The sequence below is a fragment of the Aptenodytes forsteri genome, unplaced genomic scaffold (genome assembly GCF_000699145.1).
Source record: "Aptenodytes forsteri isolate BGI_AS27 unplaced genomic scaffold, ASM69914v1 Scaffold51, whole genome shotgun sequence".
NCBI lineage: Eukaryota > Metazoa > Chordata > Aves > Sphenisciformes > Spheniscidae > Aptenodytes > Aptenodytes forsteri.
This window is the reverse complement of record NW_008795495.1, coordinates 3409622-3437288: the sequence shown is the minus strand read 5'-3', so window position 1 is coordinate 3437288 and position 27667 is coordinate 3409622. Positions and strand designations below refer to the sequence as shown.

The 27667-nt window shown below is 41.3% G+C and overlaps 1 protein-coding gene across 3 annotated transcripts in view; it reads left to right on the top strand.

Annotated features, from left to right (window-relative positions):
* The window catches only part of KLF12 (Kruppel like factor 12), a 263096-nt gene that overhangs the window by 47911 nt on the left and 187518 nt on the right, over positions 1-27667 (top strand). For all 3 annotated transcript variants that reach the window (XM_009281721.2, XM_009281722.2, XM_019472692.1), the window contains exon 2: positions 24024-24087. In XM_009281721.2, coding sequence (XP_009279996.1) covers positions 24067-24087 — 21 coding nt within the window. In that variant the 5' untranslated portion in view covers positions 24024-24066. The remainder of the gene's footprint in view (positions 1-24023; positions 24088-27667) is intronic.

Genomic DNA, 27667 nt, shown 5'->3' with positions numbered 1-27667 from the left:
TAAAATTATAAAAAAAAAAAAAAAAAAAAAAAAAAAAAAAAAGTACTGAAAGAGCTGTGGAAGTTTACACCAGTTCTTTTGTATTTACTCTCTCTCTCTCACTTACCCTGTTCTTCCTCCTTTTGCCCACCATTTTTTACTTTGCGTATTCTGTTCTCTTCCTCATGTTCATCCTTCTAGTGCTCTTTTTCCTTTCTTTGTCCATCCTTTTCCGTTCCCGGGAGGACGTTATACTCCTGCTGTTCCTCCTGTCCCTAAAGGTAACTGCTGCCACTTGCCATGTCCCTCTCTTTGCTTCCCTCTAACAGAGGGAAGACTTGGAGGAGAGAGACTCCTCTACTCTTGTGCAGCTGTGTTCCTCGTATGGTGATGTGCTTGGTCTGTCCATCTTCTTCCTTCAGGGAGAAAGTTTTGGAGTGCCTAAATCCTATTGAAAATCAGTGCATTCTTACCTACTACTGAAATTACTGCCCCAGTGGCTGTTTTTGGAGCTCCAGAGAAGGATTTGGTTTAATTGCAGAGAAAGGCAAGGCCACCTGACGTCTGCGAATGATGGTCACACAAGGCATGTGTGGGGCTGGACCCAAAAGAGGGACTTCAGTCACTTTCTTCAGGGAGTATCCAAATGCATAAAACAGCTCTGGGAAGGTGGGAGCGCCCTTGGTACAAGACTAGTCATGCGGTCTCTTGCTTCTCACTGCCTTCTGGAGAGCAAACCTTTTATTCCTGGCTGGAAGAAGCTGAGCGTGGATTTGGGCCCTTCTGATCCAGGAGGAGCAGCTTAGTCCTCTCTGCAACTCCCAACGGGTGTGGAGAGTGGTGCCGACCCCCTGTTGCTGCTGCTCTGTTTTAGGCAAGAAGAGTGAAACTTCGTCAGCTTTTCTCAAGTGAATAATGTTTGTTCTCCACATGTGGGAGCTGCAGATCTGGTACCTCGTGCAGAGGGTTTGGGTTTAAGATCAGCCTTTTTTGATGCATTAGCAGTTTGCTAATTCTGGTCAGCTCTTAAAAGTGTGGGTGAAGGCTTTGATCCCACTGTGAAGTGCCTCTCTCTTCCCATGCAGAGAGTCCTCATCACGGGCTTCTGGGTGCTGGAGCTTGAGGACCAGTTGCTGCGAGCTTGGAGCTGCAGTGGGGGACATGTGGACACTGCTGTATACTGGATCTGATCTTCAGGTCTGTTTGTAGGTGCCAAATAACGCTCAGCTTCCACAAACTGAGTAGCTGTCCCTTCTAAACATCGGAATTTATGGTACCTTTTTCTTTGTGGTTCTGATATTAGAAGGCAGTCGGGTTTGCGAATAGCTAGTGGTGAAAAATCACTGGGACAAAGTCAAAATCAAGCAGTTTGATCTGTAGTTTGAAGGGTATTCTAAACATCGGAATTTATGGTACCTTTTTCTTTGTGGTTCTGATATTAGAAGGCAGTCGGGTTTGCGAAGCGCTAGTGGTGAAAAATCACTGGGACAAAGTCAAAATCAAGCAGTTTGATCTGTAGTTTGAGGTACTTCATATTGCAAGAAGTTTAAAAAAAAAAAGCGCTTTTAAAATGAAAGCTGAGATAAGCACTATCAGTGAAAGGACCTTAAAAAGGTTGCAGCCAGCAGTCATAAAGATAGGACATGTACGGAGGTGATTGTAGATAATGTTTTACTTTGAACTGTCCATTTCTTTTTATATTCTTCCAGTAAGGTTTTTTTGATAATATTAAGTAGCTGAAAACCCATATTTCTTTTACCATCTCTAGTTAAATATGTTCATGCTTCCACTGGAAATCCATATCTTCAGGGGCTGCTAATTCTCAGCTGTAAAAATGTGTTCTGAGCAGAAACTTAGCATAGGATATCTCAACAAGAATAAAATCAAAGTCACTTCAGGTATAAATTAGCTGCTGCCTGTAGAAAAAACAGGACTGCAGAAGTTACATTGTACTGTACTGCAAAGAAGTCTGCTATATAATAGAAATGGTATATTGTCCAGAAAAGAAAGCTAATGGTCTGTATATGACTAGAGTTAAGATGTTGCCCAGTAATAGTCGTGTCTTTGAATTACCTGGGAGGGACCAGCTTTCTTAAATAAAGTGTCATCTTTAGAGACTATGCTGAAGTATTCCTAGATGGATGTGGGAATGTGTGCTCCATCGGCTTAGCAACTGGGTCCAGGATGCTTCTCTCTTTTGCTGGACCTACAAGCAAGTCTTGGAGGCTTCATTGTAATTTTATTTTCTTTTGCATCTGTAAACAAACACATAATTTAAATATGCCTTTTGTACTGCCTGCTGTGAGACACTGTGCAGGTAAAGATTTGAACACGTTCACTCGTATGGAAGCAAAGTACTGAAAGTCATTGCAGCGTATCCTACCTCATCTCTGACTGTCTCATCTTTGTTAAAGTGCCCATTGGCATCATATCTGACAGTTAAATAGCACTCATGGGTTAATTTAATTTTCTTTTGAAGCATGGCTGTAACGTAAAGAGAAAGAGTGTTGAGAAATAAAAATACTCCTGTGGACTCTTCATCTCCTTTTTATGGAGAGTTCTCTTTATGTTTTGCTCACTGTTTCGGGAGTGCAATTACATTTAAGGATTGATCCCACTGAAGTTTAATGAGAAAATGTATAGCTCTGTCAACAGTAGATGGGTCCTGAGACGATTCCAGGAAAAATGAAATGATTACAGGGCCACAGAACATGATCCTACCAGCTCTTGCTGATGAATTCGTGACATCTCTCTACCTTGATACACCAATCAAAAGTGTAAGTGTTGTCTTACATGACTTAAAATTTCTGTGCAAAATTAATCCAGTTATTGAAGAATGTAAAAACTCTGGAAAGCGTTTCAGTGCTGCTGACTTACTGTGGTTGGCATGTTGTCCCATTTGTCCACCAGATACGGTTTTGAGGAGACAGACTTAGCAAACCCAGCACCTCGCTCTGCCAGAAGCAGTGATCTCCATCTCCCCTTCTCCTTCCATTTGTACTGCCCTCCGTAAGCTGGCTCCAGTACTGATTTGGCCTCTGGGCAAGCTGATTCAGTTCACTAATCTGGCTGAAAATTAATTATTTTTGAAAGTCAACTGTAGTTTTGCCCGTTTGGTGACCTTAGTTCTCCAAAGGATTCAGATGAACATGAGAGGTGGTGAACCTCTCGTGAACCAAGAGTCAATGAGGTGAATCCAGAGTGGGGAGGAGGGGAGGAAAGAGCTGGTGGCACCAGGCTTTTAGATGGGTTCGTCTGTTTTGATGAACTGTGCGCTGCACCAAGAAACGTGACTCTCTTCTCCTGAGCCACAGCTGAGGAAGCTGCGGCTGGGGTGCATGAAGGGTTTCCTAGGTCGTACGGTGTGAAAAACAGGACTGTAGTTGAGGACTACATGCGCTGGGTCTGGATTATTCCTTAGAAGGACATTGCACTCCTTGATGTGCCTTGATTTTTAACTTGATAAAAAGAAATAGGGTATTAAATTAAGTATGAATTAAGGAATGCAAGAAGTAAATAATTAAACCATAGTTATTTTTCTAAAGTACAGCTTTTATCTATTAGATACATCTCAGTCTATGTCAAGATCTAGAAACTGTTACTGCCACACTCAAAACCTATTTTTGGGTAAATTGCATTAACAGCAGTGATTTTAATAAGGGACCTGGTGCTTGGAGACCGTGAGTAAACCTTTGCTGGGCTCTCAAACAACCCATGCTTCCCACTTAAATGGGTGTCCCAGGCACCTCGCACAGTCGAGTCACATATTTGTGTGCAAAAAAAGTAAATACTAGGTCTGTAGCATAACTAATACATTATCTTGAAGGATTAGCTACAAATTTATGATATTAAAAAATTGAGCTAGACCAATGTGGTAGTTTTTCCTGCCGCAGGCTATATTTATACAGTGTAATCTTAATCAAAAGTGTCATAAATCTGTGTTTTTTCCTCTTATTTTCAGTGAAAGCTAATACATAAAACTGTTCTTGCCATACTTCTCTTAATACTTTTATGACTTGCCAGTATAATAATTAACTTAAATCCCCTGTGTTTCTCACTTCAAAATCCATGAGGGTGAAACTGGCTTTGTATTTTACCAACAACAGTATAACAGTGAATCTGGATTGTTAAGCCTTCTTAGGCAACATGTACTTATCCTCCCTCCTTCCATCCCTCCCCTGGAGAATGTGGGTTAAAAGTTAAAACATCTAAGTCTTGTGACTGTATTTTGAGAAAGAGATGCTTTGCTTTCATGGTTGTTGTGTGACTGTATTTTGAGAAAGAGATGCTTTCCATTCATGGTGGTTGTTTTTTTTTTTTTTCCCTTGTTTGTTTTGGTTTGTTTTTTGTTTTCTTTTTTCCCTCCAGAGCTGTATATTCTCTTTAGCATGTGACTTGATAATTTAAAAAATAATATGGTGTTTTTCTTTGACATTACAGTTACAGTGCAAGGATGGTTATGGGGCAGAGAGCTAGATATTTGGTGTGAACTGTTGTTTTGGGTTTTTTTCTTATTGAGTACCACTGCCAGTCGCTTGGTTGCTGCTTGCTTTCACAAAAATGTTGAATGCTGAATATCCCTGGTGTGACAGAACACAGGGCGGAAGGTATGTTCGCTCGCCCTTGGGCTTTTGCTGTGAGCAGCTGATGGTGTAGTTCGTGGAGAGCCGTGCTGGTGAGCATCCATTGCTGAAGGCGGTGGGGGCTCTGGAGAGGTGCCCAGAGGCGCCGTGCGTATAGTGAGCCGGACCAAGGCAGAGCTCCCTCGCCCTCTTCCAGATATTTCCCAAGGATAGATATGTCCCACAGCCCGAAACCAAGCGTGACCTTCATGATTTACGGTTGAAATGCAGGCAGAATTTTCCACAGTCTGTTTTGTGTTGCTTCTCTCTGCTTTTATCTGAAATCAGTTACACCATTGCGAAAAAACTATTACAGATGTTGCTGAAAACCACTGTTTTAGTGCGGCGTTATTAAGTGTTTTGGAACTGAGACACAACCTGGACGCTGCATTATTTTTCTAGAAGGGAGAAACAATATCATCTGAGATTGCACCAGTTTTGAAGGGAAAAGGGAACTGAACGTGTCCTCTGAGTCCTCAGTGCTGAGTACAGTCTAACTTAGAAGTCAAAGTATAATAATAATAATAATAATAATAATTGTGGATGCCATATGCAATTCTGCTGATGCAATCTGTGGAGTCCTGAGTGATTAATATCATGTATGCGTCCTGGTGCTTTGTTCACAGATGATAGGAAACTACAGAAATCTGTTCCTCCTTCTGTTTCATCATGTGACTCATATTCTTAGTTTGTACATAAAAATCCGAAACTTGAAATTTCCTTTTGGAAGATATAAAATATCTCAGATGGATTACAACATGCTTACATAAACATACTATGTGTGCGTAGAAGGCAAAAAAAATCAGCTGGTGGAATTATTACTACTTTGCTTTTCACTTCTTGAGAGTTTACAGAGTCTTTCTCAGAGCAGTTGATCCGAGCTACTGAAGTCCCCTAGATGTAGTCTAATAGTATGTGTTAGTGATGGCACGTGATTTGGCACTCCAAGAAGTGCGGGTCTTTCTTTTCAGCTGAAAACATATTGTCACTTTTCTGGTGTCTGTGTAAGCTGTGGCTGTAGCTGTTGTTATACTAGTAGGCATCACATGGGAAGAATAGGAAACCCGTGACACAGGAATTGTGTTTTAAAATACAGTTTGTTTTATGGGAAAGCTGGAATATCCCTGAACAGTGAGAATTAACCATGTGAACTGTATTTCTGTGGTATAGTACTTAAATATGAAGCTGCTGGGTTTTTTACTTCTTCAGAATGCCATGAACAAATTGGAGGTTTCAAGATGTGTTAGCAAATACATATAAATACACAATATATATGTTTACATACACACATGTATGCATATTCATGATTAGGAGTTCAGGAGAAAAATTGCATTTATTTTTGAACAGCTTAGAAGGAAAATAGGGTTTGGAGTTCTTTTCTTTCCAGTTGTAAGAATGCTAAAACTCGTGTGAAGCTCCCTAGTTCAGAATTTTTTCCCTCAATTCTGGGTCTTAAAAATTTGTGTCACTGGAGTGGGATCTTCCTATACTCAAAAAACTGTATTGCCCAAGTGTTAATGGTTGGAGAAACCTAATATACACAGGAGAAGACTCAGAATGGTAGACTAACGTAGGTTGGAGGGGATCTCTGGAGGTCATTCATTTGGTCCGGGGCCAAATTCAAAGTTGATTCCAACTTCAAAGTTCAGTGAGGTTGCTCCAACCCTTGTGTAATCAAGTTTCGAACATCTCCAAGGATGGAGATTCTGTGACCTTTCTAGACGCTCTGTTGCAGTGTTTGATGACCTGTAGCATAAAAACCTTTTCCGATTTCCTTAATCAGATTTTCACTTGCTGCAGTTGTCCTTTGTCTCGTGTCCTGTTTCTGCACACCTCTGAGAGGAGTTGGGCTCTGTTGTCTTTGCACCGTATTAGGTAGTTGCAGACAGCAGTTAAGATATCCGCCCCCCCAAGCCTTCTCTCCTCCAGGCTGAACAGCCCCAGCTCTCACAGCCTGTCCACAAGTGCCATGTGCTCCAGCCCCTGACCAGCTTGGTGGCCTGTCCTGAGCTCCTTCTGGAGTGTTCTGTCTGTCTTGTACTGGCGAGCCCAGCACTGGACCCAGCACTCCAGATGCGTCTCACCAGTGCTGAGCAGAGAGGGAGGATCACCTCCCTCAACCTGCTGGTGATGCTCTGCCTAATGCAGCCCAGGATGCTGTTGGCTGCCTTTGCCACAAGGGCCCACTGCTGGTTCGTGGTCAACTTGTCATCCCTCAGGACCCCCAGCTCCTTTTCTGCCAAGCTGCTTTCCAGCTGGTCGGCCCCCAGCATGTAATGGTGCATGGAGTTATTCCTCCCCAAACACAAGACCTGCCGTTTACTTTTGCTGAACTTCACAATGTTCCTGCCAAACCATTTCTCCAACTTGCTGAGATCCCTCTGGATGACAATGCTGCCCTCGAGTGTACTGACCGCTTCCCTGAATTTTATGTAATCTGCAAACCTGCTGAGGGTGTGCTCTGTCCCATCACGCTGGTTGTTAATGGAGCTGTCCTATACAGTATTGGTACCTAGAAATTGGCTACTAGTAGGACTTTGAGTAGCTGGTGAATATACTTTGGGGCCAGTGGTCCAGCTGGTTTTCTACCTACTTTGTAATCCAGTAATTGGAGGGAAAGGACAATTTATCTGGTGTACATAATGAATCATATGGGTTTCATAGTAGTAATATTTCTCTCTTGTAAATCTTCCAGATTTTTTTAAGTATAGTTAGAAGAATTATTTCATTCTGGCACCCTCTGGTTCCCTTGGTCTTAAGGGTTTTATTTCAGTCACTCTGCTTCTGTCAACCATCTGCAGGGTGCTCGTTCAGCTCATGTTTTCATAACTCCCCACAGACCTTCCTCCCCTGTATTTCACATACAGAAAACTCGCACGTGAGAGATTTACGGGAGGCAGTCCTGGCTTTTGATGGTCGTGGTATTTTGCTTCCTTTTACTGATGCTTTGTCCTGTCCTCCTCTTGTTCCACCATATGCTGAGACTTCTCTTTCTTTGCCATTATCTGCTCTTCACTTTACTCTAGATAGCAAATTTAACCCTTTCTCTTCTAGACCTCATATCTATTATCCTATTTTTCTGGTTTTCTCTAAATATAAATTCATACGAAAAATTTATGTCTTTGTCATGCCGCTACCTTGCACCTCTCCCGGATGCACTGTTCGCAACTTTGGTGGCAGGCCTTCCTGTCGGCGTGTGAAAGAAGACCTGACGCTCAAGCTTGTTCATACAGGAAGGAATTGCTAAAAATGGCAAAGCCGGGGCGCTGGAGTGTGAGCAAGCAAGCGAAAATTCACAGATACACCTGTTTTAAAGCCAATAGGAGTGCACAGTCACAAAATAGCAGTCAGTTGCTGGACTCATCTGCTACTTCCCTGAAAAGAATCTTATTAAAAAATATTAGACTTACATAGAGAAAGAAATGGAACAAAATAAATGTAAAGGATAGTTTTCCATTTGCTGTATTTTACAGAGTCGTTTAGTCTTTTTAAAGAGATACTGTGTATAACCCTAGTTTTACACTCTAGGGCTTGATGATTTCTTCCGTGGTGGCAGTAAGCTAGATGGTCTTCACTATCATTAATACTCCTCCATTTCTGAGAAGCAGAGAAAATGCAAATGCAGTAGGGCGAGTTGCAGTAAGCATGTATTCATTTCCCGTCTCTACTTTTCAGTGGCATTTGAGTCTTTTTCTTCTGGTTCCCTTCCTGCTATTTCCTTTCCATTCCTGTTAGTCTGCCCTTGTCTTTCACAAGTGAGTATTGATGTTTGTTACCGCTTTTAACAGCGTTGTTTTCTTATGTGACTGTAGCATATAAGGGAAGATAATTATAAGTTACCTAATTGTTCCGTATAGATGAATGCTTATGATAATGGATTTATTAGTATCTTTTTCAGACAGTGCATGTCCATGGTGCAGTACAGGAGTGAGGCATTCTGTCTGACCATTACCAATTAGTGTATATATATATATATAATGACCAGGATCCTTATAGCTAAAATGATATTAACATTGTATGATCAAATTCTAATATTAAAAAAAAAAAGTAGTTTGCAAGGTTTTGTGTATGCAATAGAAAAAAATCCTGGTATTATTTATGGTGATTCTCTGGGTGTGACTAATTGGATGTAACGAAATTCCAAGAGATCAGAGGTATCTAGAAGTGTCTGTACGAAGTAATAACACCTTCTGTATGTGGTTACCTTGAAGGTGTCTACATTTCCATGTGTCCTTTTACTGTACTAAAAAGATTTTTATTTTAGTGGTGAGAATAGTGTTACGTTGAGTGCTTTCACTACTGTTCTTTATTAACATGCAGCCCGTTTGGTGGTACAGATTTACACTTCATCTTTACGTACCTTGAGTTGAGATGCATTGAAATAAAAAATAGAAGAAAACACGTGGACCAAGTACTGACTTTTGTATTTCACTAGGGGTCACAACCAATTAGATCATCAGCTCCAGGGACCTTTGTAATGACCTAGATGTGCCACTATTAGAGAGTTCAATGGTATCCAGAAACTTCATCTGACTAGGGTTAGCAACAGCCTTGCCTCTTTCAAAAAATAGATTTAGCCAGGGGAACACGGACTTCTGCATGAAGGAACTGCCTTTTGCCATTCCTGTTGTTGTTTTTGGGGGGCACAGATCATAAAGCTGTGTTAAAAAAAAAAAAAAAAAAAAAAAAAAAAAAAAAAAATCAGTTTTGGAGAAATTAGAGGACTGATTACTATTGTGTATGGCTTGGTTTTTTTTCTATTTAAAAGACTACTGTATTATTTCATATCATACTGAGGAATGAAAATGTATTTTTCTTACGTTCCCTCTTGACAGCTAAAACTTTGTGATAATAATTCATATTGCTTTTCATCTTTAAAACATTTTGCAGACATCATCTGTGATAGTTGATCTGAAAAACATCCTTAAAAGGCATAGAATTTATTGGAATTAGTCATATTTTGTGGGGGGTTTAATCCTAATTTTCTATTGAAAAATGTTTACTTTATAGATGTCCATAGGAACAATTGAAGTAAATATCAGAGCTCTTGGCAAACTCCCAGCCCACATACACTGACTATTTTTGTTCTATTTGTGGTTCTGATGCTAAGTTAAAGCAGATGTTTTGTCTTCAGAGTGAATCAGGAGGAATCTTGGTGCTACAGGCAGTTTTGCTCTACAGGTCCAGTGATTCCATTCTTGAAGCCTGTCTATAATGGATATAATGAAGATGTAATGATTTTTGAGGTAATCACAGTGGTGTGAATTGCTAGGGAGAGATTAGATGATCTCTTGAGGTTTCCTCCATCCTAGTTTTTACGATTTGTGTGAATTCTCCATTGATGGCTCTTCAGGTGGCAACAGATAAAATGAAGCTGTGAAAGGGGAGGGCCAGGTGATCAGGACGTTGATCTGGCACACCCCTAGCAGGAGTAGAGGAGGAGGGCTGATGCTTTCCTAGCTATGCTGTCCCGCTCTTGCTAATTTCTTTCAGTTTGGGAACAGCTCAGAAGATGCTTGGTCTTCTGGACCTTGCCTCCAGGGTGGTCATAGCTTAAGCTCAAGCTAATGTTGATCAGCTGCTTGAAGCTTAGTTTAGTTTAGTGTTAATGCCTCCCACTCCTATGGAGGAGGTCTTTTGTCGTGGTCTAGCTTGGGGGACAGGAGGGGCGGGGATGGGAGAGGATGACGTGGCAGGAAGCTGAGCCCCAGAGAGACAGCATGGTGGCAGTCTCCTGCTGAGGTCCATAGCAAGCCTTCTCCAGCTCAGGGCCCTATCTTGCTTTCCCATGCCTACAAGAGACTTTTATGATCACCCATGTAAGGGTTTGTGTTGCTCCATCCTTCTTCTTATCACCTACTGCTCCAACCCTGTAACAGAACTCAACACGGCTACTTCTTGTCTTCATTGCCCTTCTCAAGAGGAGGGGAGGGCATATTATGACTGTTTGTTCAGTCTTTTATCTTGTAAATTTATTCTCTCTTTCTTTTCTGAACCCAGAAAGGGTGCTTGTCTGAGAGCGCGGGGTACAAAGCGTGAAAAAGCTCAGAAGACAAAGGTGGTACTGCTGTCGCCATCGCTGGCGCACTGGTCTTCAGGAAACTTCTCAAGAGCAGCTTCTGTGAAACTTTTGCATCCCTGGTACAGCCTAGAGATGTTTTTGTGTTTTGAAGGCATTTACAGGATAGTAAAGAGATGTTTGTGAATGTCATCCCTGGATATTAGTACAAATGTGCGTCTGTATTTAGATAATATGCTCCTTCCAAACTCATTCAATGTAATGTTTCCTCGTGGGCTCTCTTCAAACCCTGATAAGAAAAACAACACGGAAAAAAATACGACATTATTTCTTTCAGTGTGTGTTTAAAAGGGCGTACTTTGTATTTGCTGACATACTGCAGGTTAAGATGTTTCCAGTTAAGCTTGTGGAGTTTTAGTGAATTTGCTTGTTAGGAAGCCAGACCTTGCTGCTTTTTCATTTTGAAATGGTGCTGGCTTGTTCTAATCCTTCTCTGCGTGTCAAAGCCCTTTAAACCCCTGGCCCCGGTCCATGAGATTTTTCCATACAAGGGGATGACTTACCATATTTGATACCCTAAAGATTAGGGGCCTGTCGAGGTTTCCTGACTGGCTGACACTTGTATTTTAGCGTGCCCGCTGTGAGCAGCGGGATGTGAAAGCGGATGGGCGGATGAATCACTGGACCGATCTCGCGTTATTGTCACTTGGTCAGTTGATAAGGGAAAGAGAGATGAGAAAAGTGGGCTTCCTCTGTATGTTAGATTGGAAAAGCAAAATAATCTGACTGTAATGGATCAGCGGGACTAAGAATAGAAGTGATGCAGCTGGTGAAAATGGCGCTTAAATACAAGAAGCCTTCCCCTGTTTGCCCTCTCCAGCTGTAAGCCTTCAGTTGGGTACCAAGGCCTCATGGGCCGGGGGGGTGGTGGTAATAAGCCTGTGCTGAATACAGCCCTGGTGGGAGCAGTTTGGATTTTAACCCTTTGATACGCATTCCCTGGGTGTGTTTGTGCATATGTCTACATGCAATTTTTTTTTTTTAAACTAACCCTTGAAGGATCTAGAAGAGCCTGATCCAATATGTAGCCATTGTTTTCACTTCCATATTTTCTCCAGTATTAACTTCAGGGCTGTAACACTGATTTTTGTGTTTTGGTTTTTTAAACTGTAAATGTACACTTTTGGGAGTTTTATTTTCAGTGGTTTACTTTTTATTATCTATAAAACTTGATCTATGTAACCAAAATTTGTTTCTTATTTTTATTGATTTATATTACTTTCTCCCATGTATATTAAAATTGGTTTGACTTCCTTCTCCCCACCCAAGAGACTAACATCTGTTTTGTTTTCTAATCCTTAATTCATTGTCTTATAAAAATCAGCAAGTTACAACCTGCTTCATATTATAAGGCTGAATTACAGCTAATTAAAAATAGATATTTGTAATGGGCATTTTAACAGAATCTTAATTGTGATAATTCAACAGGATGCAACTCTGTAGAGGTTATCATTAAGATGATGACATTTGCCACTTGTGGGAGTGTTAGTTGTCTGCAGTATTCCTTACGTTTATTACAAAGACTATTGCAGCTACCTCTGCTTTTAATAAAACTGTTCTCAGAACGTCTTAATATTGCAACATAGAGCGATATTTGCTGTTCGCCTCTGGACTGCTGTCAGTACTTTCACTGTGTGTGGTGGTGTTATTAACTGAAGTTTGCTGCTGTAGTGATGCTTTTATAATTGCTTTATCTTTGGTAACAACGCGTTTTCAATAGGAGAGCATCATGTGAGACAGGTTCTGTTTCAGTGGTGTCTTGGAGTAGGTAGCACCAGCCACCTGTACTGCTAGCAGTGAATTCAGAATAATGAAAGCTCAAAATATGGAGAACAGAGAATATTTGTATCTAGTGAATAATCAGGAGCACAACTTAGGATGTAGGAGAAATAATTATCTTTTGTGTTTTTAAACAAACAAAAAAACCCCAAAAACCAAAACCCCAAAACCTTGAAATCTTTCGTAGTTAGTGGTAGATTAAACAGCAAGATGGAGTCAGAATTTGTCTTTTTAATGGGAATAAAGCCAGTCTCAGTGAAACTGTGAGAGGGTTGTTGTTGGAGTATTGCCAGTGGATGAGTGGTCCACAAAAGAAGGAAGCTCAGGGAAGAGGATGAAGTGAGAGTTGTGGTAAGAGGAGTGATGAGGGTAGGTGGGACAAGTCACGGAGGAGTGTTGGGTTCATAAACTCTTCATCGCCTTGTTTCAGATTATAATTTTAAACTATTTTGAAGCCACTGAATGTAAGGCAGTGGGGCATGAGACTGCTCACTCCCTGGGGTGAGAACAGGGTGGTCTGGTTAACAGCCCCACACTCCTGAAGTTTGAGGCTGGAGGTGCCAATTGCAGCACTGACACCCAGGTGTGCACAGGGGACAACCGTGCTTGAGCCGGAGGAGCTGCTGCCTTGCAATGCCGACTTGCATACTAGAAGCCCACCGTGGCAGCAAAGGGGAGACAGAAAGGGACATCCAGCAGTCAAGATGGAAAGGGACATCCAGCAGTCAAGATAGGAGGATTTCCCTGCCTGGGTCAAGTGTCAGTGGGAGCAGTGTCTGGTGGTGGCTGTGTCTCAAGGGTGGCAGTAGGGATCGTGAACCTGAGAGAGATGGGAGGACGCTTGAGGCTTGAGATCTGGACACCTGCAATGTTTCTGTGTTGGGTAATGCAGAAAGAAGAGCAGGTGTAACCGAAGGGAGTAATTGGGAGAAGGGGCTGGGGGAACTCTGACATTGATGAGGGGCAACCGCTTGAAATCAGTATAATTGTAACAGCAAAACCTGTGTTCGCTGTCTCTTAATCAAATTACAGGAATATTTTTCAATAGTTAATGTATTCTAGGAACTTCCTCATAATTTCAAAATACCAGGTAGGTGTATTCCTGGCATTAAACCGAGGATGGGTGTAGCCCCAGGTGCATCTTCAGCTAATGCATTTCTGCTACTGCCAGTTAGTTTAACCGCTTTGTTAAGCAGTTCAAGTCATGTACTGTGTCAGGTGTTACCTGCAAATCAAAAAAGTAATCAAAGGGAATTGATAGAAAAACAAAAGCTTTGCTTGCCAGGGGCGTTGCTGAACTTGATCCTCAGGGAAGTGGTGAGTGTAGTTGTTCATGTCATTCGTGTTCTTCTGAGTCAGGATGGTTTGTAGGGGTTACGGATCGTGGTGGTTAGCTAGGAATAGTTTCAGGTGTCTTGGGTAGAAGTCTTTGAGCCTTTGCAGAGGCATGCTTCATTCAAAACAGCGTCCATACTGTCATGTCTATGTTGTTTTTCTGTTACACCTGGAATATTGGGGGTGGGTGGGAAATGGTTCTCCTCAGTGGTAATCTCCTCTGGTATTCGTGTCTTCAATTGTTATAAAATTATTTATTAAAGCTGTTTATTAATTTATTTGTTGCACCCTCTTCCCTGAAAGATAATTAAATATGATGAGTCCACTTGCCAGCTTGTAATGGGAATGGCGGGATCGTAAATTGGGATTGATTGGTTTCACTGGGGTGACACAGAGTACAGGACTAGCCAGCCTGGCCAAGCTGTAGGGGCTCCAGGATGAAAATCCTTGGGTTTTAAAATTGTGTTTTCCTCTGTGTGATACAGGATTGTTTCTTTGGAGTGCTGTCCTCTCTAGTTCAATAAACCAAGCAGTGTGACTTCCTTACCATCCTTAGTTTCTGATTTTTGTAATAATCTTTTCATGGTGGTGTCCATGTAACTGATGAGCAGTGTACCTGTATTAACTTCTGTGTATCACCCTGGTATGCAGGAAGCTTAGCATGGGTGGTGTTGCCATTTCCTGCTTGACGGTCGTATTTAACCATCTCAGGTTACTTTTTTCTTTTTCTTTTTTCTCCAAGCTCTTTTAAAAATGGGATGCCTTTGCAAGTCTGCCTGACTCCATTGAAAACGATGACTTTTAAAGTCTTAAAAATTGGAGGTTTTGATGGGGAGAACAAAGGAACCCAAGACTTGTTTAAAAAAACAAAGCTCTTAAAATGTGTAGTACCCTTCACTCCGCAGACAACAAAGTATCGTTTTATTTAAAATACTTTCTGGTCAAGAGCAGTTGCTGGACTGACTGAAATGACAGTGACTCAGGCCCCTGCGCTGCCTCTTTCTCTCCTTTAACTACAGCGCCATGAAGGGCAGCTAGCGCAGGTGTAGGTGTCCGTAGGTAGGTGAGGTGAACCCGCCAACTGGCAAGAACTTTATCAGCTAAAGTTACTCTTCAGGTTAGTTTCTGGGCTGTGAATGTGAATAGATATGAGCCACGGTTAAGGGGGTTGTTTGTCCACGTTGGTCTGCAGAATGAAATGGCGCTGGCTTACTGCATGCAGATGGTGAGTCCTGCAGGCTGCTGCAGTGATCTCAGTAGGGGATTGGAAAGTACAAATTACCTTTGGAAATCAGGCTACTTCTGTTTTTTGCACTTAAATATGTAGTCAGACGGGCAGATGAATTCCCTCTTGGAGTACTGAATGAAACAGTACATGGAATTACTCCCCAACACCCCCTTGCTCCCCCCCAAAATCTAAGTGATGGAGGAACTATCAGATAGGGGAGAAGCAAATATATATCTGTCTAATAAGCAAGGACAGGAAAATAGCCAGAGCAACTGTGTCTCCTGTCAAAAATACGAGGGCTATTAGAACAAGGAGAAAAACAATGAGGGCTAGGAAGGCCGGTGGAATTTGACCAGGTATGTATCAGGTAGATCTCCGAACAGATGCACCTTTTCCTAAGGTTAATCATGGCTTGCACTGAGCTTTATGGTGTGTTGGGAAGTTTGAAATGCTGGGATGGAGAGTTTCCAGTGGAAATTCTCCAGGAGCAGTACTGCGGTCAATTTTACTCTTCTCGCTCATCCCAAAGACATCAAGAGTATGAGTATGCTTCAGTGACTTTCTCTGGATTTCAAATTATTATTAAAAGATCTGTAGCTACTGAATCCGGTAGTGGAGCTGTTTTGAGCTGGCCAATGCCCGATGGGAACTTTGTATACTTAGATATGGGATTTCTCCCTTTTCTGAGCTTTTTACCTACAACATGCTGAAGGATAATTGTTAGTAATAATGCTAGTCTGCACTTTCAAGAAGGGGCAGGCTAGGAGAAAAGACACTAAAAATGTTTAATGGAAACACTCGTGGTCAATTGATCAATTTGAGAGAGTGTACCTTCCTATTAAAATTGACACTTGTCAGCCACATTTGTAGGATGCCAAGCCAAATAAACTCCTTAAACTGATTAATAGTATCACAGCTGTCACATAGTGCCCCCAGTTTAGAGCCTGAATATGTACCCACACCTTCACATACACAGATACCACACTGTTTTCTTGAAAAAGCATTTTATTGGTACATTTCTAATAGAAAGCAAAAGAAGGGGCCAAAAATTGTAACGAATGCAATGATGAAATTTATTGTGGGTTGAGCAAAGGCAGGGGTAGGAGCTGAACGTAACTACCCGCTATGTAGAGCAGGGTGCATTCAGCTGTTGGCTTTCTTTTTTTTTTTTTTCTTTCCTTTTTTTTTTTTAAGCATAACTTTGAGCCTGGAAATGAGGATGGTTGGGTTTCTTTGGTGTATATCACAGCTTTGAACAGCGTTTGCTTGGTTTTCTTTGCTCATTTTTCGCAACTTTGTGGTAAATTGTGAGAGCCTGTCCTCCCTTAGCTGCTGTGGCTGTGCTAGCTAGAGAGGTCAATGTCACCTCGCACTTATTGCCATCTCTATTTTGGAGGAGCAAAACAGGTTTGTTTGAGCAGTTTGACGTTCTTTTTTCTAACTTACCTTATGCTGATGGACGCGGTGAGGTGGGACTCTCCATATGTAGCTCAGCAGGTGCTTCTGAGGAGGTGACCCATCTCTAGGCTGGGGCTTGGTGAGACGGGGTGTTGGCTCTCGCTGCCTGTGCCAGCTGCAGGGGCATCAACACTGATTTTACAACCACCTTCTGGTGATGTATAAGCTTACAGCTTGTGTAGCTTTCTCTGCTGCTAGTGGGAACGATTTTGTTCGCTCTTTTAAGACAAGTTTAATGAGCACAAATTATTCTGGTTTTGCTTATTCTTTAAGTGGTTTTGCTGTGAAAGTTGGCACAGCGCGCTTGACACGATGGTAAGGGGAAAGCTGCATGGGATTTCATCCGCAGTGGGATGATGGTTAGTGCCGTTCTTTAACTTATTTACATCATCTTGCACAGCGTAAAAGGAAAATACATGCCAGGGTTTGTACAAGCTACTACATATAAGCAGTGTTAAATTTTTTTCTTCCTGCTCTGATTTTTCCATTGTCCTGGTGTTTCCTCTGAAGGCAACTATGAGGAGACTCTCTGAAATTTTGAACCACATAATGTTAGTAATTGTCATCTGAGGCAGGATTCATCTGTTCCAGACATTCATGTTTCAGACTTTCTTGCAGGTTAAATCTCACATACGTGTGCTCTGTTACCAAATCACAGGATGCTCACTACAGCTGGGTTGACCGAGAGCAGATTTTGGCACAAGTCTGCAGCAAATTTGTGCTCGTTCCTTTGGACTTGTAGCAAGGGGCCTTAGGTGTTCAGCCACCCTTCCTTAGATTAGGTAGTCAGGGGGTTGCCATCACCACAAGAAACATCAGATGCATGGTCCACATGGAAACCAATGCTGCGCTGAGTGTCCTAAGGAAACTGGTGACCTTGTCCTTAAGCTCTGGCTATTTCATTTCTAACTGTGTACAAGTGCAAGGATTGTTTGTTCTTCTAATGGTCTCTGGGATTCAGCAGCCTCTTAACAGGAAATAAAGAAAATCCTTGTTTTATTTTTGAATGGGGTTAGAGTATAAATGAAGATTATCTTGCAACTTTGAAAAGAGAGCCTAAGTACTGCTGCTCGTGCTGCAAGTAGAGCCGGCTCAATTCTGGACCGAGTGTAAACCTGGTTTGAGTAAAGGTATTAAACCAGAAGAGGGTGAGTGGGTGATAGCATTTGGTAATGCTAATCCTTATTAGCAGGGCGAAATAAGAGTATGAAACCTGTGCAATTAGGTCGTCTTCTGTGCAACTGCTATAGTCAATCCAGTCCCTTGATGAAAGATCTGCTGGAGAGGTTGGTATTTATCCCTTTCCCCACTGTGATGATATGGAAGAATCACTGGCAAGTCTCTTCCCTCTTACCCTACTTGAAGCAGGAGCAGTTTTCCTGTGGGATACCTTCCTTTTGGATTTCACACTTTGACTTCAGTTTTAGTACACTTAATCACGTTTCTTTTGTCTGAAGTGCAACCAAAATGGAGAAACACAACATATGTGATTCCAACCTGAAATTAGGAATAACCAGTTTTTAAATATTACTGTTTTATAATTTCTTTCAGATGCTCATAAGCCCTTACAAGTGGAAATCTTGGATAGTCATTATCTGGAGAGTAATATGTACTGTTTTACTGAAGAAAGTCTGAAAATAAGGGGAAAAAGAAAGTCTGAAGATAAGGGGAAAAGATCACCTTTTTCTTTAATTCCAGTTCTTTAGGGGTTCAGAAACAGTTACATTTTACAGCTTGGCTGAAAATCCTGTGTTGTTTTGATGATATATTAGGACGTATGCTTTCAGCAGATTCTTTAAGACAATTATTTACAAAAAATATTTAATCAATTCACCAGAACTCTGTGGCTCTGTGTGTGCGTATTTTTATATTCACATATGTGTATGTGTGTGTGTGTATGTATGTATAAAGCTGTAATTCTTGTAACAAGAAAAGGCCCGCTAAGTCCTTTGACTTCGTGCACAGGCTGGTAAATAGAATTTTAACTCTAATGTGGAATTTGAACTGTGTGCAAGGATAAGATGGTGAACTACGAGACCTTGCGCTGTGTGCGTGCACTGTGTAACATGAACATTTCCTTATGTCAGAGAAGCTGTCCAAAGTGATGTGTGACTGTGTTTATCAAAATTCTGTTTTATTTAGATCTAATGAAAAACAATGTCATTCTATTCAAACTAGAGTTGTGAAGGGAGTATCAAGGTTTCAGAGCTATCCATTCAAACAACTGAGGGTGTCAAAGATAACTACTACTTTTAGAATAAAAAAAATCAAGGGGGATGTAGTATTTTGCTGTGTTTTTCTCTGCTCCCTGCAATTTATTGCACTCTTCTAGATTGACCACTGATTATTACCTAAACCCAGGCATTTGAAGACTCTAGATTTTCAGTACTAAATCTTTTGTTACCTTTACAATATAACAGCATGCACACGCACTTTCTAATTTCATTTGCCATGCCAAAATTTTTTGTGTACATTGATAACAGTTGCAGGTTTTTTTATATATTACTGAAAGACATGATCTTTCCCAGAGTAATAATTCTCTGAAATTATGAAATGTAAATGAATATATATATAATTATTTTTGTTAAACCAGACCCTTAAGTTCTAGGGAGAACAAAGAGTTCTTGAAATTCATCTTTAAGTCCCAGAAGGTCTGGGACTTATCCGTGAAGCTGTTCAATTCAAAATAATTCATTAATGTCAAATAAAAGACCCTGTAAAGAATAATGTTTATTCCTCTAAGCCTCTACTGAAAGACTCTGTAAGCGCTCCTTGAAAGTTTAATCATTGAATAAACCTTGTAAAAGGAGGAGGGGGAGGCGCATGGCACAGACTTCTTGTGAAGGTTGTATGGTTGGTTAATGAATCATTCATTCACATCTGGCCAGCTGCATGCTTTTTTTTTTTCCTATGGAAACCTGTTATCGGAGTACAATGATTCGGGGGAAAAAACCCCAAACAACAGAAAAACAACGCAGCTATACTGTCAGGTGAGCAAAAGATGTGCTTTCTCATGCTGCCAAGAGCCCAGTGGCATTGAGATCGTTCTGGTTTGGCATAAAAGTTTTGGAGGCATCGCCCCATGAGGCTCAGCTGAAATCAAGGTAGACGTTCGGGAGGAGCTGCATCACCACCCCCCCGCGCTCCCCCACTGCAGACTGCAGCCTCCTCAGCTTAGGTACCCCAGGGACCAAGCTGGTGGCAGAGCTGCTACTTCTTACCTTGAATCATGATGTACTTCAGTAAGTGCCTGCGTCTCTTCTTTCTCTATGCTAGATGTCATTCTTCGTGGGAGTCTGGATAAATATTTCAGTCTGTAGGAGTTCAGGAGAGCTAGGTATCACCTAGCAACAAGCATCCCACTCTCTGCCTCCTGCTTCTCTTTACTTTTATTAAAATACCAGTGAAAACCAGAAGTTGAAGCATTAAGTTAATTTTCAGAAATATTTTGAGCAGCTTAAGATATTTTTGTTATGACACTACGTCAGAGCAACAAAGATGTTGGCGGGGGGGCTGGTATCTTAAAGCAAGTAACTCCGCTTGCCTTGTTTGAACAGAAATCACAATCAAGGACTAGCAAAAAGTTTAGCTGAGGACAGAATAAACCTTATGATCGCAATTGTATAGTGAGTAACGGAATGCGTAGCAAGTGTTCCTTTGGTCCTGTGAGGTCTATAAAATATATGGCAGTTACACTTAACCTAAACTGAATGCATTTTAAGCTGTATTACCTGGTTCATCTTGTGATGGCTGCTGGTGGGACAGCGGCTTATGTTGGAATTTAAAGCTTTTTAACTTCTTTACAGACAACTTTGTGGCACAGTGTTTTGGCTAGTTTCAGTTACAGTGGTACAGAACTCAGTTTACAAAAATCCTGGGGGCTAGACCCAAGGCAAGAAAGGTAGGCACTCAAAGTGCAATTTAGGTAGATTTTTGGGTATGCTGATTCAGTGCAATGCTGCACTGAATTTCAGCCTCTCCTGTCACTTACCGATTTTAAATGTTGAGGACTGTTGCAAATCTGTAGCTCATGGTTAATGTCTATTTGTATCTGTAGTTTCTGCAGAATGTCTGCTTTATGGAGTTTACGAATTTCCCTGCAAGAATCGGAAACATAGGAAAAAAAGGGCAAGTATGTGGCTGCTAGTAGTATAAAGGGTTGAGGACAACCTGTGTTCCTTCGTCTCTGAACGCTGCTGAAACCGTGCTTTCGGTGATCCTGCCTTACCTGATGTTCAGGGTGGCCTTCATGAGTTTGGGAGAAGTCGCACTCTGTCTTCGGGGAAGTTTGGTGTGACTCAGGGCCTTTGAAAGGGATTGCAGAAGTGTAAGTGCAGATCTATGGGCTTTCAAGAAGAAAAGTGCGTACTTTTAAAGTAAAATAAATGATGCAAGAAGGTGATTAAGAAACACAGTTACGCCCAGATACGGGGTTTGCTTTGTAGAGGGAAAAGTTAATAAATCCTGATTCAGCAAATGACCTAACTTTGTGAATGAGTTGGTCTTTTCCAAATGTATGTTCCCATATCTATCTGAATTAGAAAAGGGGGAAAATAGCACGAGGAACAATTTGTAACTGTATTAATGGGAATTTACTTAAAAGTTAGAAGTATGTGAAAGAGATGTGAAAGTGATACTAGTATCAGCTTGTTTTTTAATGAATGAATGTGGGTTTATACATTCAAAAATGTTCTTTTTGTAGAGACAAGGGCATCTCTACACACATTGTGGCCTCTGTTTGTCTCGAAATATGCTCAGCATGATTGTCCTGAAACCATTCTCATGTTCCTTATCTCTGGTCCGTGATTCCTGCTCAGCTTCGCCGGTGGGTGGGGATGCCGGCCAGGGTGGGACTACCAGGGCATTTATTCTGATCAAGACAGGTTTTCACTATGGACTAGGTGTTATAATTTCTGTTTGGTTTTCTCTTGCTGTAGGAGAAGGAATCTAACGTTTGGTGACATTCATAAGCTTTATAAACTTGTGGGGTCTGAAAACACGATTTTAAGACGATGGTTAGCCTTTTGCTGGAATTGGACATAATTCTGTGTTTGCTACTTAAATTTCTTTCTTCTGGTTGAAACTGGTGGTTTGTTAGGTGCTTTGCTCTATGATTACTTAAGGAGCCCTTTTGACATCAAGGTTTTGAATCAGGAATATTGTGCAGTTTTCTCGTCAGGTAGATTTTCTTCTGGTATAAAAACCACTCAATACAAATGGAAGATGCTTCTGTTTGGACTTTCATGTCTGTTTTCATATTCCTGATAGTAGAAACTGAGATTTCACAGCAAGCTGCTGAAAACCAAAGTCCAGAGCAGGTTTCACAGCGGTGACACACGTGGCAGAATGGATGCACTAGATCTGTAAGGACAGATGGTCCTATTTTTCAAACGCATTTCAAAGTACTTTCATCTGAAGCTGAAGCTTTTCAGCTCTTCTGAAAATCAGACAACAGATTTGTGGAGTTACTAGTTAAATGCCATTTTCAGATGAACAGTTTGTTCTTCATCTTCTCCCCAAAAGCAGCCTAAAATAGTTGCAATGAAGAGGCCTGTGGCCTGTATGGGTGGCATGTGTGGAAGTGTGCATTGGTCACCAAAATCAGTGCTCTTGGTCACCCTGGTGGTCAGTGCTAAGGGATAACCCCTGTCCTACCCCCAAGCTGTGAGTATCATGGTGGAGCAGTGTTGTGGGACGGTGGCACTGCCGGAGCTTGTGGTGTGCCCTGCTTGTACTTGGTGAAGAGGAGGACAAGCAAAAACCCTTTCATGGAGGAGAGCACCCCAGTGATGCGAGGTTGTGGGCAATTCAGTGCTTGATAAATTGTGCAGACCTGAAGAGAATTAATAAGCAAACCCAATTATTTGTCATTGCTAACGAAGTAGCTTTTTCATGAGGAGGGCTGTTGTACATGATTTAATAACGCAAAACCAGCTGTGGCTATGGCTAGTTGGATGGTGGTGTGTTAGCAGTTTTGAAACACATAGCCATGTTTGCTCCATCACCATAGCCACGGGAACCTAACAGGACTTCAGCGTTTGTGTGTGACTTGAAACTGAGTTGCATTGTAGGGGAGAGTGTGTGTCTGTGCGTGTGTAGGGAGGAGTAATGATGAGAGAACCTGGAGAACTGGAAACAATTACAGGTCAAACTCCGTCTTCCTCTGACAGAGACCCGGTGAAGCTTTTGAATGCATTACATTTAATTTTAAAGAACTTGATGACTAAGTAATTTCCTGCTCAGGTTAGATAACCACATCATGTCAGTCCAGGATGTGGAAAACCTGGTCCACTTGTCCCATTTTTGGACATTAGCACAGAGAAAGAGCCATTAGAAACTCAAAGGTGGTTCTTCAAGTGTGCAATTTAAAAGAAAAAAAAAAAAAAAAATCTGCTTCATGAAATGGAAATTTTGAAGCAATCCAAATAATGGCAAGGGAGATTGAACAACAAAAAGGAAAGAGTCTACAAGATGCATGGGAGATGGGGCAAATGGTCTGCAATAGTTAGCGTGCTCTAAGCCTACAGTATTTAGTTACATCTAGTTAGGTCAGTGTTTGCAGTGATTTTGCAACCTTTTATGATTCATTTGAATATTTGGAACTTACTTTTTTCTATTAACCTTAATATTTTCTTAGAAATAAAATTAAGTGCATGGTGTTTAGTCAGTATAATAGTAGCACAGTATATGAATATTTACTGATATTACATGCTTAAGGGAGCTTTTTGTCTTGTTTTCAGTGTAAAAGTTTGCTTAGTGTTTGGAAACCAGTTAGTCATGTTGTTGTATGTACAGCAGTAATGAAATACTGGGTTGTGGTTTAAAAACGGGCAGGTGATGCTCCACTGCTATTTGAAGGATGACCTTACTTTGAACGATATAAAAATAACAGCAGATTGTTTATAATAACTCTGACAGCAGATTTAGATTCTTGACTTCACACCATTTCCATTATTTAGAGAAATGTGTAAGTAGCATTTGCTTCCAGATATATGCACGTATTCTGGCAATCAAATTTTGTAATGGTCTTGCACAGTTATTTCCTGTGGCTGGAGTATTGACTGCGCTCACTAATAAATGTATTTTGGCTTTTAATGTGTTATTGTCCAGATCTCACATAGTATTTCTGGGAAACACATTTTGAAATACCAGTAAACAGTATTTGCACTCAGTAATTGCTGGAAAGTTTACCTGTACAAATGCAGGGTACTGATATAATGGGCCCTCTGAAGACTAATTAAAGCAATTAAAGCAGTTGGGATTTAGTACCCTCAGGTAGCAGCTCAGAAATTAAAGACACTGAGAGCATTGACTGAAATCATTAGGTAAGAGGAAACATAAGGCTTTCACCAATATACTTTTTATCTTATTTATCCAGTTTTATGTGAAGTGCTTATAAACTTACTGTTCTTCTGATCTCTGTTTTACTATGGAACGGATGTCCATGCTTAGGTTTTTTATTTACATATACAATAATATTTGAGAAATTAATGAACCTCTAAGAAAATAAATCAATTAAATTATTTCATCTTTTCTTTTTCAGGATTGAAGTGGATCTAGGGACGAATGGATGACTAAATACTCATATGAAGAGGAAAGCCATAAAAGTTGGTTGACGTTTTTACAGCCATATGCATTATATATATATATAACTGCTATTAACAAAACTTTATATTGTGTTACAAAATACAATAGTTGAAATAACCGGTCTGAGCTTCATATGCTGTATTGTCTTTCAGGCAGGAGAATACTATAGCTTAACACAGCTGTAGCTTAACGCAACAGTGTCTGACCAAACCTGAATGTTCAAAGGAAAACCTAGTAGTACGTCAAGGAAATAGGTAATTCCTTTGAAGCCAGGTGTTTCAATGGGCGATGCATAGTGGTGTTCATTATTCTTATGTGCAAGGATGAAGGGAGAATGAGAGAGGCGTTATCTCCATTATAGCTACTGGCTATGAAGCTTAATACGTTGTGGAGTGGCACTCAGACGCCATGCAGACAAATGCTGTTTAAGAAGTCAAATAGGATACAATATCTTCAAAAGTATCTTGGTGCTTTGTTTTCTTATAATAGAGAGGTGGCTGTCTTACAGCATGCATTTTCTGCGCTAGTTAAAAAGGAAGAAGCTGTTAGTGGACCTCCGTGTTTTACTGACTTTATTGTTATGCTTTGTAAGATGATAAAATTCAGTAGGCCTTGACATCTGTCAGTCTGAATTGTTGTGACTGTGTACTATAGGCTTTGGCTGGGATGCTACGTTAACCCATTCCTGCCAAGGCTGTTTAAACAAAGCTGACTGTGCCTGTGGATTTGCACCGGAGCAAATGAATTGTAATGACAAATGCAGGGTGCGGTACAGTGGGATACAGGGTACGGTCCAGCGGGATGCTGTGCAGCAGCTCAGTTAAATAAGGCATTCTGGAAACTCTGCTAGTCGAGCTCTCTTTCCTAGAGAGCTTTCTTCAACCCCTGAATCCCAGTCAGGGACAGGAACAATCAAAAAAACCAGCAAAACCCCCAGATTTTTTCAAAAGCACAGTGTCAGTTCAATACCAGAAATGTAAGTCTATAGTTCTATTAACTTGAGCAAAGTAGTTCAGGAGGACAAAGTTTCTTATTTATTTCAGTGATAATTTGGTTTTATCAATCTTTTAATGGTTCAGAAGCTTTACAGTTTGTCAACAACTGACTTGGATATAGAAGAGTTTAATTCCTTCTTGGGTATGCTTTTTTAGTGTTTACAACAGGTAGTGGACATGCTGATCCTAGCTATCTCCGGATTCACAAGCAGCATAAGTCTTGAGGGAATCATCTGTGTCCTTCAATCCAGTCTCCTGAAATAACAGCCAGTGAAACAATCTTTAGTTCAGAAGCATCCATACAACATCTGCTTTATATACCACGGGTCCCAGAAAACACCTCCAGGAGCCAAATTTAAACCCTAATAGCGAGTGGTATTCATAGCTCTGCAGTAATGTACACAATTTCTCTATGGGATCAGGGACCCGTATGCCCAGATATGAACTAGCAGTTGCTGCCTGCTAAAACCAGTGCACAGAGTCTTAAGGAATTTCTCTTTGGTTTGATAGCTGACGTGTCGGTGGCTGCTGTCCATACAAATGTCTGATAGCTCGGGATGGGCTTGCGTCACGGGGAAGCAAACACTTCCCTGCTCAGACCTCCTGGCTATGAATAGCAGAGTGAAAAACTGATACCATCCAAACCTTGCTTGGATCTTCCAGAACTGCAATGATAAAATCCTGTATGTGCGAACTCAGGGAGACTCTTTACTGGCAGAAAGTGTGAGAGGGTACAAAGACCAACCTAATCATCTGTAAGCTATCTCTGGATATCATTATATTACAGTGGACTCCTCATACTATCCAGAAGACAGCACAGAGCAGTACTACCATAGCGTGGTAATGTTTTGCATTGAATTGAGGAGAAACTGAGCCAGACTAGAGGACAGTCTTAGGTATTTGGCTTGGGAAAGTGACACCAGGGCAGAAAACATTAAGGATTTGTCAGATCCTTGAGGGGGGCTATCGTAACTAGAGTCTGCGCAGAGGAGGGAGGGCTTTCAGATCAGGCAAACGCAAAAGACTTTTGGACTCGGGTGGCCTTCTCCCAAGTTTCTTGGGAAAGACTGTAGTTGCATGAGAGACGCAACAGATGACAGATGCTAGCACTGCTAGCTCTGTATCTCTGTTCCTCTCTCTGCTTTTGCCTTTCTGGTTCAACGCAGAGTGGTGGCAGAAGGAAGGAAGAACAGGAGAACAGGGTGACCTCTTTGTCAAACCATAGTTCCACTCTCTCATGCCCTTCTGATGACATCCTGCAGTAATCGTGGGGAAGCTGCACAAAATATGTGCAGATGAGGAAGGGGATACTGAGTTATTTCTTCACGTTTTCTGTTTGGCAGTCTTTGCAAATGTAGGGCTCTGAATCCGGCTGTTAATCTTTTCTATTAGGAAAGTACCATGATCAAATCATATCGTTGAACGAGAAAAAAATGTGGTTACGCGGAGGAATTCAAAGTCCGAGGCTAAAAATTCCTTTTCTGGGAAGACTGATTCCAGAAAACTTAAGCAATAGAGGTGGAGAGGGCTCCTTTGTGGTCACTGTTAAGATCAGTTGATAAAGTTCTGGCTTCAAGAGGAAAGAGATTGGATTTCACCCAGCACCCTGCCTCAGCCTTTCACTTTATTGCTGCTTTGCTAACCAAGTTTTGAAAGCTTTCCATTGCTAACATGAGTATGTTAGTATATCATTGGGGGTGTAAACAACTTGGGTTGTATCACCTGTATGTTATATTGGTATATTTTAGGCCTTTGTTGGTCTGCCTCAGGTTCAGTTCTCTGTTGAATCTGACATTTAAAGTTTACGTTTTTCAGTCTACAGTGATTGAATGTTGGATGTATGGAGATGAGACCAGGGTAGGAGCTGGTAAGGAATTTGGTAACTGATAGGGAGGAACCATAGCTCAGAAAGTCCCGGGCAAAATAAAGATCAAGACTTTAAACCAAAAAGAAGTGGGCAGGACTGAAAAGATGTCAGAGAGTGAAATTAAAGGGGAGGAGAGATTGCTCAGATTGAAAAGGCAGGGCTGCATTGTACTTAATGAGTGGTCTTGGGTACAGTCTCCCACTCACACTGTGGTTTCACGGACAGCCTGCAGAAATACTACTGGGTGGTTCATTTGATCAGGCTTAATGATGTTCTAAGTTATTTAATGCTTAAAAAATTATCAACAACACAGAGTTGTATTGAATTTGGTGTTTAGGAGATGACTGCTTATTTTCTAAAGAGGTCTATGTGATAAGCCCAAGAAGTACTGCTGTCTCACGAATGTAACCTGTGCGTCATCTCTAAAAAAACAAAACAAAACCACACAAAAACCAAACCCAAACCAACAACGAAAACCAAGAGCCAAGTTTGGCTCAGTTATTTAGAGGGAATGACTCGGTACAAAGGAGATCTTTCTTGAGCTCTCCAGGTCTCATCCCATCTCAGGAGTCTTCCTACCTCTGATGTGCCCTTGCCTCGCCTCCCCTGACTCCTGTGCGGAGCAGGGCATAGGAGGGTGCACGGGCGTGGTGCTGTGCGGTGGTACCCAACTGATGCAATGAGGGCAGGGCTGCCGTTTGGGGCGACCTCGGCAGGCTGGAGAAACGGGCTGGCAGG